The sequence below is a fragment of the Rana temporaria genome, chromosome 7 (genome assembly GCF_905171775.1).
Source record: "Rana temporaria chromosome 7, aRanTem1.1, whole genome shotgun sequence".
Classification (NCBI taxonomy): Eukaryota; Metazoa; Chordata; class Amphibia; order Anura; family Ranidae; genus Rana; species Rana temporaria.
This window is the reverse complement of record NC_053495.1, coordinates 49945000-49960179: the sequence shown is the minus strand read 5'-3', so window position 1 is coordinate 49960179 and position 15180 is coordinate 49945000. Positions and strand designations below refer to the sequence as shown.

The window sequence follows — 15180 nt, the reverse complement described above, 5'->3', positions numbered from 1 at the left end:
AAAGTAATTTAAAACTTTTATGCAATGTCTAGTCCCTGCAATATGGATGAAAATCATTGAGAAAAATAGCACAGACACAGACAGTACACACACCACGTAGCTTTAGGTGCACACTGCAGAGGACACGGGCAGTACACACTACGTAGTTTTAGGTGCAATCTGCAGAGGACACGGGCAGTACATACCAAGTAGCTTTAGGTGCAAACTGCAGAGGACAAAGGCAGTACACACACTACGTAGCTTTAGGTGCAAACTGCAGAGGACACGGGCAGTACACACCACGTAGCTTTAGGTGCAAACTGCAGAGGACACGGGCAGTACACACCAAGTAGCTTTAGGTGCAAACTACAGAGAACACAGGCAGTACACACACCACGTAGCTTTATGGTGCACGCTGCAGAGGACACAGGCAATACACCACGTGAGAATACTGCAGCTAGCACAATCACCAGCCTGCCAGTAAATTAGGAAGAGCTGATCTAGCTAAACTATACAGTGTATAACCACTTGACCACCGGGCCTATTTTGGCACTTCTCTCCTTCATGTAAAAATCACCTTTTTTTTGCTAGAAAAGTTTATCAGAACCCACAAACATTATATTTTTTTTAGCAGACATCCTAGAGAATAAAATAGCGGTCATTGCAACTTTTTTTCTCACACGGTATTTGCGCAATAATTTTTCAAACATATTTTTTGGGGGGAAAAATAGTTTCATGAATTAAAAAATAACAAAACAGTAAAGTTAGCCCAATTTTTTTGTATAATGTGAAAGATGATGTTACGCCGAGTAAATAGATACCTAACATGTCACGCTTAAATTGCGCACACTCATGGAATGGCGCCAAACTTGAAGACGGTGATATCTGAATGATGCCTGTAGCTGCAGGCATCATTCAGATATCACTGCACAAAGTCGAGGAGGTATTTTGTCGTACTGCGGTGGTCAAGTGGTTAAATATATATACAACACCTGGGTTGCATATATATCCTTTACATACTGTAACTTTAACTGACTAGCCTGCCTGCCTGCCTGCTCTATCTACCTACTAAAAATGACACTCTCTCTCTCTCTCCGTCTTCTCTCTTTTAACCACCGCAACACACTACACAAGGCCGACCTGCAGGCGGCCTTTTATAGTGTGGGGCGTGTACTAAACCCCCTGAGCCATAATTGGCCAAAGCCACCCTGGCTTTGGCCAATCATGGCTCTCCGTTTTTTTCAAGCTGTGATTGGCCAAGCATGTGGGTCATAGTGCATGCTTGGCCAATCATCAGCCAGCAATGCACTGCGATGCCGCAGTGAATTATGGGCTGTGAAACCTAACTCGAATTTGGCGCGAATGGCCCAAAACTTTCGTAATTCGACGAAAGATCAAACATACGATGTTCGAGCCGAACATGAGTTTGACTCGAATACGAAGCTCATCCCTAATCAAGACCTTTCTGAGCCCAAATTGATCAAAATAAAAAAAAGTGTTATTTATTCCATACACTGCAGTGGAGAAATACATTACACAGTTCTCAGCTACTATGAAGCGAGTAAAGTGAAAGTGTTTCGGAGGTTACATCTATAGGCTATACAGTTTTATAGTCATGAATATGCATAAGATGTGGGTGTTTTTTAAGTGTATTCTAGGCGTGATCTAAGTGTGATCGCATAGTTAATCCAATCAGAATTCATATCTACTTAGTAGCAAGCGAATAGTTAAATGGGTGTTAACATCATGTGACTGATAGAAAATGGAAACTAAGGCAGCCATGACAGTTCTAGCTGAATCTGGTTTGAGGGGAGTAGACTGTTGCTTTTATCTGGCGCTGAAGGTCGTCCAAGGCTCTAAACTTTGTTTCTAAAAAGAGACAAGCAAGTGCATTATAAATTCTTAAAATCTCGTAACACTCTATCTCTTCCTTGGGGTCATCTTCCTCAGTTTTAGCTGCCATTGTAGTATTTTGTATTCCACATTTAGCACACCTGAAAAACAAATAGGCAAGTAATCCAATGATTCCTATGAGGAAAAAAATGATTAGTTTAATCCATGAAATTTTACCATCTCTAAAAAAAGTGTAACCTGGGTTTGTCATGAGGAAGTCACGTGTGGTGACGAATGCGTGTAAGAGTCCACCGAGAGGTACCGGAGGTGACGTTGGCGAACTACTTCCCCTCTTTTTATATGCCTGATTTTATCTTAAACCATGTGAGTACCCTTATGTATTTTTTCTGCTGAATAAACCTTTTTAAACGGTATCACACTATTGGTGCTTTATGCCTCTGGGTGCGAGTCATTGGCCATCCTGAAACGTGACTACCAAGAGGGACCTGTGTTTCCTTGAATTAGAGTCTATTCGGATAACCACCCATACAGATACGATTGGAAAGTGTGTTTGGATCTATATGCTGTTACCTTACAGCAGTAAGGTAAGGGGACATCCTCACTCACCCTGAAGGGATCCCTGGATATCCATCCTTTCTTCACACCACATGTTGGGATCTACACCAGCACCTTTTAATTTTGGACTTTTGATTATCATTCATATTTCCCTTTTTATTATTAAGCTCTGCTGCATGGACCTTTTAGCTTAGCTTATCCCAGTCACTTGGGTGTTGTGTTATGCACATTGTTTATCTTTATTTGCATTTTTAATCACTTATTCTATTGTTTATTTCACTATACCAAGAAGAGTTCATGAAGTTATTTATTAGCACTCATGCATAGAATTGATACACCTTCGTCAGTCAGTTCACTGATCATTTTTTGATGCCATTTTGTTTGTACTGTTCCAACCACAGACAGACCATCTTTCACTTCCTTTTACACACCTTTCCCATCCCCCACTTACAGCGCAGCACTACCTTCTTTTTGTTATTATCCCATGGTCTGATACACCTTTCAGTGCCGCAGCTGTACCCCCTTTGTCCCCTTCCCCCCCCCACCTCCTTTGGTAGCACGGTAATACCCACTCCTTCACAGTTTAGTTAACCTGTTTTTTATAATCCCATTATATTTTTCTACCTTCCCTGAACTCTGAGGATGATAGGAGTATGGAAAGGTCTGCTCGATTCCCAAGTCTTTGCATATAATTTTCATGATTTGTCCAGTAAAATGTGTTCCTCAGTCTCTCTCAGTGGTTTCAGATACTCTTATTTCGGAAAGGAGCTTCCTTGCTCTTGGCCTTTGCTTTAATCGCTGGCTAGGCTTCTTTCCAGCCGTTGTAAGATTTCTCTCCATTGCCTTGGGGCCTAGATGACCTGGGCCATGGGCTAGTTGCATGATCATCTTTTCTGTTTGAGGTGGGACCCATGTTAAATTTTCTTTGCACAAGAGTCCATCTTGGTCTTTTTTTCCTCTGTCCCTTTCCATGATTTCATTCCAATCATCAGGTGTAGATTCTTGCAATTTTTTAATCAATTCTTTTGCTTTCTGTATTTGTTCTCTTCTTTAATTCAATCTTTTAAGGGCTTCTTCTTCTTCCTTTGCAAATTCAGTAATTAGGGTCATGATCGCTTCCATTGATGTTTCAGCGGTCTTCCTGGCAGTATGGTCAACCAGCTGGTTTCCTTTTTCTTCCACGGTTTGTCCTCCAGTATGTGCTTTAACCTTTAGGCAGGGGACTTCCTTTGGGAGGGTGACTGCTTTAAAAAGTTATTGAACATATTTCCAGTATTGAATTCTTGGTTCTCCTGCAGCAGTTGTGAATCCTCTATTCTTCCATAAGGGTTCATAATCATGGACTACTCTTAGCGCATTGCTTTTTCATGTGTAATAGTACATAAAAGTAAGAAAGTTCTCCAGAGGTCAGAGTGTGAGCCAAAGTTCAGTGAGAGACAACAAACGTGCAAGATACACCCTTCAAACGTCTCCCGTGCCAATCTCCCCTCAAGGGGATCTACTTACCAGAACGTAGAATTAATCAGGCTCTGAACATCAACTCCATCAGATCATCTCCAACTTCAGGGAACTGCAACTTGACCAGCGTGTTATGTTCCTTCCAATATGGACACGACGATGAGCAGCTGGTCTGATCGGTAGCCCATGTCTGGATCGGGGAGAAAGCACGTACACCTGGAGAGATGGATCAGTCCGCACAGACCAATCGATGAGCTGCCAGCCCCGGTGACTGGAATGAACTGTCACCCGCCGCTGGCTGCCGAGACGTTTGAAGGGTGTATCTTGCACGTTTGTTGTCACCAGCTGCGGACAGCTTATCATTGTCTTAAAGAACACCTCTCTCACTGAACTTTGGCTCACACTCTGACCTCTGGAGAACTTTCTTACTTTTATGTACTATTACACATGAAAAAGAGTGGTCACATCTAGTTCCTAGTGACGACTAGCGCTGCTGTATCATCTGATAAAGACTTTATTTGATCTTATCATTTTTTACTATATATATTGTTTGTTCATTTTAAGCGGCTGCTCAATCAATGTTTTAATAATTGATAATATTGATTTATACCTGTACTGTTGCGAATACCTTTAGCCCCATAGCGCCGAGATAGTGGAATTAGGCCTGATTTTTCACTATTTGTGTATATACTCCTAGCGCATATCTGCTGCAGTATAGATGTTGGCTGATTGATCCTTTGAGGCCTCACAGGCTCTGGTGAGTGCTACCATCTCGGCAACCTGCGCTAAAAGTAATGAAGGGAGTAGTTAGGTCTCAATCGCTTCCTTTATTATTGTCATCGCATTGGCCAATTTTGGGACTCCCTCTTTGTACAGGCGTGAACCGTCAACAAATAGGATCAGATCAGGATTTTCAAGAGAAATGTCCATTACTGGGGAGATTTTCCACATTTCTTCTTCCATACGTTTTTTAAGCAGTTGTGGTCACCATCCTCTTCAGGGTCTTCTTCTCTCTCTGGGAGACAGCTGTCAGGATTGATTGTAGTACATCTTTTTACTTCTATTTCTCCTGTTTCAAGCAGGATTGCTTCATACTTGCTGAGCCTTACTGATGACAAATATTTTGTCCTTTGCTCTTTTCAATATCAATGTTTTTGGTTCCAGAGCCTAGACAGTGACCAAGGAATTTCACATGAGGTCTGCATCATTGTACCTTGTTCTTTGACACCCTGCAATTCTGTTCACTATGGGGCACTCTTTACATCTAGAGGAAAAAAGATTTCATCTCCAAATACGGAAAGGTTTCTTAACAGTTATGCCGCCTACACACGATCGGTTCGTCTGATGAAAACGGTCTGATGGACCGTTTTCATCAGACGAACCGATCATGTGTACAGGGCATAAGAGATGTAAAAAAGGGGAACAGACTCCCTCCAGAGGTGGTTCTGGCCAGCTCAGTAGATTGCTTTAAGAAAGGTTTCGATACTTTCCTAAATGTACATAATATAACTGAGTACTAACATTTTTAGGTAAAGATGATCCAGGGTAAATCCAATTCCCTCTCGGGGGATCAGGAAGGAATTTTTTTCCTGCTGTAGCAAATTGGATCATGCTCTGCTGGTTTTGTTTTGCCTTCCTTTGGATCAACTGTGGGTATAGAATTGGGTATATGGGATTTTTTTATGGTTGAACTGAATGGACTTGTGTCTTTTTTCAACCTGACTAACTATGTAACTATGTAACTAGCAGTCTGAGGCAATAGCACATTAGTTTTTTTGATGGCAATTTGCATATACTCCAGAATGTTATGAACAGTAATCAGATGAATTGAAATTAATTTCAAAGTCCCTATTTGCCATGAAAATTAATTTTATCACATATAAAAATTTTTTTTTTTTTTTTTTACTGCATTTGTGAAGAAGGCTTCAGGGTGCCCAAGAAAGTCTAGCACGTTCCAGGATCATCTCCTACAGTTGATTCAGCTGTGGGATTGGGGGACCACCGGTGCAGAGCTTGCTCAGGAATGGCAGCAGGCAGGGGTCAGTGCCTTACATACCAACTAGTGGTAAAAAAAATCTGTTAAATAAAATGATTAATAGTGTCAATACTGACAATAACGTGCATACATTAATACATTTGTGTACCAAAATCTTTTCTGGATAAATTAAATGAATCGATGAAAAATGTATATCCCCTTTCTGATTGTGTGGGGTGTTTGGGGTATCTGGAAAAAACCTTGTCCGGGGGAGGAAAAGGTGAGCTCTACCATCAGTCCTGTGTCATGCCAACAGTAAAGCATTCTGAGACCATTCATGTGTGGGGTTGCTTCTCAGCCAAGGGAGTGGGCTCACTCACAATTTTCCCTAATAATACAGCCATAAATAAAGAATGGTACAAAAACATCCTCCCAACTTCTCCCAACTATCCAAGAACAGTTTGGTACCTAACAATGTATTTTCCAGCAAGATGGAGTACCTTGCCATAAGGAAAAAGTGATAACTAAGTGGCTTGGGGAACAAAACATCAATATTTTGGGTCCATGGCTAGCAAAATCCCCAGACCTTAATCCCATTGAAAACTTGAGGTCAATCCTCAAGAGGTGGGTGATCAGAAAAAAAACAAACAACAAATTCTTACAATCTCCAAGCATTGATTATTCAAGAATGTGCCACCATCAGTCAGGATGTGGCCCAGAAGTCGATTGACAGCATGCCAGGGCAAAATTGCAGGGTCAACAGTGCAAATATTGACTCTGCGTAAACTTAATGTAATTGTCAATAAAAGCTTTTTGACACTTATGAAATGCTTGTAATTATACTTCAGTATACCATAGTAACATCTGACAAAAAGATCAAAAAACACTGAAGCAGCAGACTTTGTGAAAATTAATATTTGTGTCAGTCTCAAAACTTTTGGGTATGGCTATACAAAACAGAAGTACCTAGACACAATTACATGTCAGGAAGGGCACTGTTATTTTTTTAGGAAAAATTCAAGATAAAGGCTCAATTTCTTGAGGCACTGCTTAGGCACAATTAACTTTTCTAGATGTTTCGTAAAGATAGCCAGTCTTTTATCTTGAGTTCACTTTAAGTGCTGATTCTTAAGTGCAGAAATGCATAGCAGCCAATTATAAATTATGCTGCAAGAACATTAAGGTGACACTAAAAAATTGGAGGGTAGGAAACCCGGACTGGAAACTTGCATAGATGTTTTAAAATGTACTATGAACTTTTCATAACATCCTTAATTATCATTTGTAACAGCTGTCATCCAAACTTAAAGATTTTAAACAAAAGGACTGCCTCAAATAAAATGAATGTTCATGTTTTTATAATTATTGAAAGAAGGTTGAGAAACATGATTTCCTGGATCAGGAACATCATTTACTGTATAATAAATCTGTTGTACAAAAAGGATCTGTCACTGTTGACTTCCTGTGGTGCTGCTGTACATTTTTGAAATCAGATATTGCATGAGATGTCTGTGGTGTTGCAATGGACAAACATCAAAGAGTCTGTCAGAAATCTAATCTTATCTTACCTAAAGAGAGACAGTTTATAACAGATTTGCAATATCATTATATTATAGCAGAACTAAACTCTCTCAACCAACATGAACTATTTTTAATCCTTATGCTGATAGTATTTGTAAATAGATAGGAAATGTACAGTATATAATAGGGTTGATTTACTAAAGGCAAATAGACTGTGCATTTTGCAAGTGCAGTTCCACTCATTTTCCCCAGAGCTTAATGAATGTGGCAAAGCTCTGCTGATTTCCATCATCCAACCAAAAATGCTGTTTTTTTTATTATCCTTGGGAATTCCCAATGGGAAAAGGTCCATCGGAAATCCTGAGAGGAAAACCTTCTCTCGACTTTTCCCCCGTACAGAAGTTTGGTTTTCCTGCTGGGAAAACTCCAATGAGAGCTTTTTTTGGGAATCCCGACCCTGTGTATGCTCCATCTGAGTTTTTCCCCACAGGAAAACGGACAAAAATGGCAGTTTTCCACCAGGAAAAAGCCCACTGGTAATCTCTTTTTTTGTCTAGCGTTTTTTGGGCAGTTTTCCCGTCGGAAAAACTGCGAGGAGCATACACACAGCCTGAATTCCCAACCAAAAGCTCTCCTCGCAGTTTTCCCGTCGGGAAACATGGTCATGTGTACAGAGCATGAGGCTCTAATTGGCTTAAAAAAAGAGTGGGCTCCTGGCACAGAGCACTGAGGCTACCCAGTAGTGTGACAATAGCGAATTAATATTCACTATTGTTTTTCTGCTTTTCCTCCTGGCCAATCATGAAGCGGATCCTGAGACACAATTGGCTGAGAGGAAAAGCGATAGGATTGGCCGGGAGCAGGTAGGGAGGTACCGAGGAGGAGACGCAGGGGGAAGCTGCCGAAGTTGCCCATGGCTTAGATGGGGTAAGTGCGGGGCTGATTGACGGACGGGTGAGCGGTGGGGGGGGGTCTGACCGACTAACAAAGCGATGGGGGGGGGGAGTGACCAACTGACAGATTGAACGAATGGTGGTTTGTATGCAGCCCCCCCCCCAAAAAAAAAATGGAGCACCAGCCATCACTGCTTGTTGATAACACATCCTTGCCCATGGGAAAACATTACTGTGGTAGAGATTTATCTTATGGTCTTTTGTTAATTCTAGCAGAAAATACATGAGAGATTGAAACAACTATTCTGTCATGATCTTCGCCTTTCTTCAATTTCAGCCACGAATGCAGACAACTCTTTTACCCGATGTACAGTGCATAATGCAAATTTTAAATAAATGAGGATTACATGTATTTACATACAGTATAGCATTTTTAAAGAAAGGGATTATGAATAAATATATGGTATGTATGGGCTAAATTGATTTTCTTAATTTTTTCTTTGCTTTGCTTTTGAATTTTAAAAGCCTTAAAGTAGATGTATGCTGAAGCGGACACTTGTAGTCTTCATCAGAAGCCTCTGTGACAGGGTGACAATTCAGTAGAACAACTAGGAGACAGGGACATAGCTTTGAACAAGGACCTTCATAGCAGGATCACCAGAAACCCTGACATTTTGAAATATTGATCATTATTTCGAAATTACATTAACATGATGGGATATATGAGATTTAATTATATGAGATTGGATTTATATATACTTTTAGGTGCACTAGTTAAATATTTGTCCATGTTCCAGAAAGCACAGAAGCTCAGGAAATGTGATTTTAATTTAAATCCCACTCATTTCTGTCAACACACTTATGTCTTAATATATTCCTTTGTGGCTTTGAATACTAAGCTGCTCTGTACATATTTTATAGCCACCCTAGTCATCCTCAACTCACAGGAGTTACCTTTCCCATTGAACAAATGATGTTTACATGCACTAGGATGCCTCCGGGTATTATAAACTGGACTAAAATATGTAGTTGGAGGAAAAGTTTTACCAACAGAAATGTTCAAAACATAGCCAAAAACAACAAGAATGGTGACAAAACTAGAAAGAAAACAGGTACAGACATCAATTCAAATTTCAATGTATCTGGGTAGGTAGTCAGAATCAGAGACTTACCAAGGTCAATAATAGGCTAACATGAACAGCAAACCCATGATATCTATCATAATGCATACATTGATCACCCAACTTAAAGTTAACCCCCCTGGCGGTATTCCCGAGTCTGACTCGGGGTTGCATTTTTGTGCTGCGATCGGTAACCCTGAATCAGACTCGGGCTTGCCTCGCTGAATCCACAGGCAGTGTTTACTTGTCCCTGGATCCAGCGATGCCACCGCGCTGTGTGAGCGAGCGGGTGCTCGCTCGATTCACCCAGTGCCTCTGTGCGCCGCCGATCTCCGTTCCCTGCGACGTTACGACGCACGGGGGCGGAGAACGGTGTCAAATTCAAAAAGGTAAACAAACACATTACATACAGTATACTGTAATCTTATAGATTACAGTACTGTATGTAAAAAATACACACACCCCTTGTCCATAGTGGTCTGCCCTGTGCCCTACATGTACTTTTATGTAATAAAAACTGTTCTTTCTGCCTGCAAACTGTAGATTGTCCAAAGCAACCAAAAGTGTCCCTTTATGTCAAAAATGATTTTAGAGCAGCTAGAAAACAGCAATAATAAATTATAATCACTTACAGAATTGTGCGATAGCGATTTGTGGGGAAATTCGTCATAAAAAAATAAAAGTAATGACAGCGACAATTCTTCAACTGAGCAAATTTCAGTGATTTTGAGTTGATTACATTATTGAATAATTTTTATTATAATTATATTATTATTTGTTATAATTATTTATTATATTATAATTTATAATTTTGTTTTTAAAAAAATGTCATACCCGGGATGCCTACTAGACTCTTGTTTGGTCAGATTTAAGTGAGTTATTACTAAAAATTACAGGCCTACAGTATAAAACGCCAAATTTCCTTGCAAATAATGGTACCGCTTTCAGCACCTAAAATCTGAAATAATCATACCGCTAGGGAGGTTAAAGTGCACGTGAACCCCATTCATGAAATCTGACCTGGGCATATATATCAGTAGTGTTTACCTATCTCTCTCCAAAGCTCTAATTCCTGTGTCTTTCTGCTGTTATCAGAATGATAACTTCTGACAAGCTCCCAGACTCAGGAGATAAAAGCAGCTGGAAATTTGTGTTGGGGAGGTAACTTACAGACAGATAAGCAGAGAGCTCGTCTTGTCATAGCACAGCTCTTCAAGTTTCTTCTTTCTGCCTATATGGAGGGAGGTTGCGTGCCTTTCCTTCAATCAGCTCACACACAGAGTATGCCCAGACTCCCCTCCCACTGCTGAAACAGGAAGAAATATTTCTAACACGATGTACACTTTCTAAAGAGTCTAGAAAGCTGAAGACATCAGATGTACATGTACAACTTATGTAGGGAGATTTGTTTAATCTCTGTGTATCCTCTGGGGCTGTTCACTTCCCTGGGTATATGTGAGAGTTTACATCAACTTTAACCAACATTTACTGCAGGTGAAACTTTCTTGTGCATGTGTTTTAAACGACAGTAAATAATTCATTCAGTGGCGTTGTTAAGGGGGTGTGAGGGGTGCGGTTCACACCCGAGTGACACGCTCACGAGGGGTGACACTATCCCAAGGGCAGCAAAAGCCCTGGCTCTCTTTGAGTTGCTGTGTGCCGGGCTGAGCCTGCGCTTGGTGGCAGGAGTGCTTGCTCCGATGCTGAGACACGCCGGGGAGACTGGCTGCTTCTGTCATTTATTTCTTAAGACAAGTCTCATTTTCTGGAACTCAGTCCAGATGGAAAACATTTAGCCAATCTATCCGCACATATGGTATGTAAAATACACATCAAAACAAAAGCAGCAAAACCATTAACCAGAGCTGGGATTTCAAGTGCAATTTGAAGAATTCTGCAGGACACCCTTTGAAATATGGAGGCCCTGGAGGATGCCGACTTCCACAACAAGCCCATGGTACTCCTGGTGGGCCAATACAGTACGGGGAAGACCACCTTCATCCGACACCTCATGGAGCAAGACTTCCCCGGTATGAGGATCGGCCCCGAGCCCACCACAGACTCCTTCATCGCCGTCATGCACGGCCCCATGGAGGGGATCCTACCCGGGAACGCGCTCGTGGTGGACCCCAAGAAACCCTTCAGGAAGCTCAGCGCCTTCGGAAACGCCTTCCTCAACAGGTTCATGTGTGCACAATTGCCTAATCCTGTCCTAGAGAGCATTAGCATTATAGACACTCCAGGCATATTGTCTGGGGAGAAGCAGCGGATCAGCCGAGGCTATGACTTCGCTGCAGTCCTAGAGTGGTTCGCAGAACGCGTCGACCGTATCATTCTGCTCTTTGATGCCCACAAGCTGGATATATCCGATGAGTTTTCTGAAGTTATTAAAGCACTCAAAAACCATGAAGATAAAATCCGTGTTGTGCTTAACAAGGCAGATCAAATTGAAACCCAGCAGCTTATGAGAGTATATGGAGCCCTCATGTGGTCATTGGGCAAGATCATCAACACTCCAGAGGTGGTGCGTGTGTATATTGGTTCATTCTGGTCCCATCCACTGCTCATACCAGACAATCGTAAACTGTTTGAAGCAGAGGAACAAGACTTGTTCAAGGACATTCAATCACTGCCAAGGAATGCTGCTCTTCGCAAGCTAAATTACCTCATTAAAAGAGCTAGGCTGGCCAAGGTTCATGCCTATATTATTAGTGCATTAAAAAAAGAAATGCCAAATGTATTTGGGAAAGACAATAAAAAGAAAGAGCTTATTGGCAACCTGGCTGAAATCTACGTGAAAATTGAAAAGGAACATCAGATCTCTCCCGGAGATTTTCCAAATCTTAAGAAAATGCAGGAAGTTCTAATGACACAGGATTTCACCAAGTTCCAGTCCTTAAAGCCAAAATTGCTGGACAATGTAGATGACATGTTGGCCAATGACATTGCACGGCTTATGGTCATGGTTCGGCAGGAAGAATCCCAAATGCCAATCCCGGTCGTTAAAGGTGGGGCATTTGAAGGAACCATGAATGGTCCATTTGGCCATGGCTATGGTGAGGGAGCTGGAGAAGGAATCGATGACCTAGAGTGGGTAGTAGCCAAAGATAAACCAACGTATGATGAAATCTTCTACACACTTTCACCTGTCAATGGAAAGATCACTGGAGCCAGTGCCAAGAAGGAAATGGTGAGGTCCAAACTCCCCAACACAGTGCTAGGCAAAATCTGGAAGTTGGCAGATGTGGACCACGATGGGCTTCTTGATGATGAAGAATTTGCCTTGGCAAATCACTTAATAAAAGTAAAGCTAGAAGGGCATGAATTACCAACTGATCTACCTTTACATTTAGTTCCACCTTCAAAACGTAAAGGGGAATAAACACTGTTCTGCCTTTACTTTCTCCTCACCTACAGTCTTCCACACGTATCTTCTTGAACGCTTCCCTCACAAAGAACTCAAGCATTGGGAGGGGGAAGTCTGGAACTTGAATATAATCTAACACAGCTTTAATAAAATGAATTAAACCGGAAAAAAAAAAAAAAAATATGGCATACATCCAAACTGAAAGATAAAAATCCATAATAAAACGAAATAATACAGAAGACATCCAAACTGAAAAAAAAAGGAAAGAAAAACATTCATAATAAAAACAAATATATACAGCACACCATAATTGAAAAAGAAAAATCCAGAAATGTATAATAAAACACAATTTGGAAGCAACATTCTCAATTAATTTCTTTTTAGGTTGCAAGCTGTTTTGAGCAGGTTCTTAATATCCTGTTTGTGTTAATATATGTTTGTGTATTATTACTATATTTATTGTTAATATTATTACTGTTAATATTACAAACAATGTTTTAGTAGTAATACTAATATTGCTTATCAATATAATAATATAGTACTATTTTATCAAGTTGTGCTGCCCATAATAACAAAAAAATTTCATTCATTACAGTGCCTTGAAAAAGTATTCATATGCCTTGAAATTTTCTACATTTTATCATGTTACAACCAAAAACATAAATGTATTTTATTGGGATTTTATGTGATAGACCAACACAAAGTGGCACATTTTTACAAATAAATATGTGAAAGTGTGGCGTGCATTTGTAGTGGAACCAATTGCCTTCAGACGTCACCTAATTAGTAAATAGAGTCCACCTGTGTGTAATTTAATCTCAATATAAATACAGCTGTTCTGTGAATCCCTTAAAGGTTTGTTAGAGAGCCTTAGTGAACAAACCGCATCATGAAGGCCACACACCAGACAGGTCAGGAATAAAGTTGTGAAGAAGTTTAAAGCAGGGTTAGGTTATAAAAAAAATATCCGAGGCTTTGAACATCTCATGGAGCACCATTCAATCCATCATCTGAAAATGGAAAGAGTATGGCACGAATGAAAACCTACCAAGACATGACTGTCCACCTAAACTTCCACCTAAACTGACAGGCAGGACAAGGAGAGCATTCATCAGAGAAGCAGCCAAGAGGCTCATGGTAACTCTGGAGATGCTGCAGAGATCCACAGCTCAGGTGGGCGAATTACTCCTGACCGTTGTGCACGTCTGATCTGCAACTACAGGAAACGTTTGGTTGAAGTTATTGCTGCCAAAGGAGGTTCAACCAGTTATTAAATCCAAGGTTTCACATACTTTTTCCACCTGCACTGTGAATGTTTACATGATGTGTTCAATAAAAACATGGTAACATTTAATTCTTTGTGTGTTATTAGTTTAAGCAGACTGTGAATCCATCCGCAGATAAATCCCAGCAAATGGGTTTCAGCGGATAGATCCTATGGTGTGTACACGCCAGCGGATCTGTTTCCGCGGATAAATCTCCCCTGGGATGGATTCCAGCAGATCGGATATTTGCTGACATGCACAACATATCCATCTGCTGGAATCCATCCCAACGGATGGATCCGCTGGTCTGTACAGACTCACCGAATCCATCCGTCCGAAGGGATCCCCCGCATGCGTCGTAATGATTTGACGCATGCGTGGAATTCCTTATATGACAGCGTCGCACACGTCGCCGCGTCATAATCGCGGCGACGGCGCGACACGTCATCGCCAGAGGATTTCGGCGCGGAGTTCAATGCGATGGTGTATACACACCATCGCATGAAAATCCGCCGAAATCCACGAGAGGATTTATCCGCGGAAACGGTCCGCTGGACCGTATTCGCGGATAAATTCTATCGTGTGTATGGGGCCTTAGATGAAGATCAGATCACATTTTATGACCAATTTGTGCAGAAATCCATATCATTTCAAAGGGGTTCACATACTTTTTCTTGCAACTGTACATGTTAGAATGGCCCAGTTAAAGTCCAGACCTAAATTCAATTGAGAATCTGTGGCAAGACTTGAAAATTGCTGTTCACAGACGTTCTCCATCTAATCTAACAGAGCTTAAGCTATTTTGCAAAAAAGAATAGGCAAAAAAATGTCACTCTCTAGATGTGTAAAGCTGGTAGAGATATACCCAAAAAGACTTTCAGCTGTAATTGCAGCGAAAGGTGGTTCTACAAAGTATTGACTCAAGGGGACTGAATTCAAATACGCGCCACACTTTTCACATATTTATTTGTAAAACAAAAATTGAAAACCATTTATCATTTTCCTTCCACTTCACAATTATGTGCCACTTTGTGTTTGTCTAACGCATAAAATTCCAATAACAATACACTCACGTTTTTGGTTGTAACATGACAAAATGTGGAAAATTTCATCCACACATATTCACCCTGTTGCCAGACTGAATCCATAAATCCCTCTCCAGTAGACAATGAACAGTCATTCACATTGTTTT

The 15180-nt window shown here is 40.8% G+C and overlaps 1 protein-coding gene across 1 annotated transcript; it reads left to right on the top strand.

Annotated features, from left to right (window-relative positions):
- The first annotated feature begins 11271 nt into the window (after positions 1 to 11271).
- LOC120946183 (EH domain-containing protein 1) lies at positions 11272 to 12904 on the top strand. The gene has a single exon (XM_040361002.1). It carries the CDS (start codon positions 11272 to 11274, stop codon positions 12736 to 12738), a length of 1467 nt encoding a protein of 488 aa, XP_040216936.1. The 3' UTR covers positions 12739 to 12904.
- Positions 12905 to 15180: the final 2276 nt, after the last annotated feature.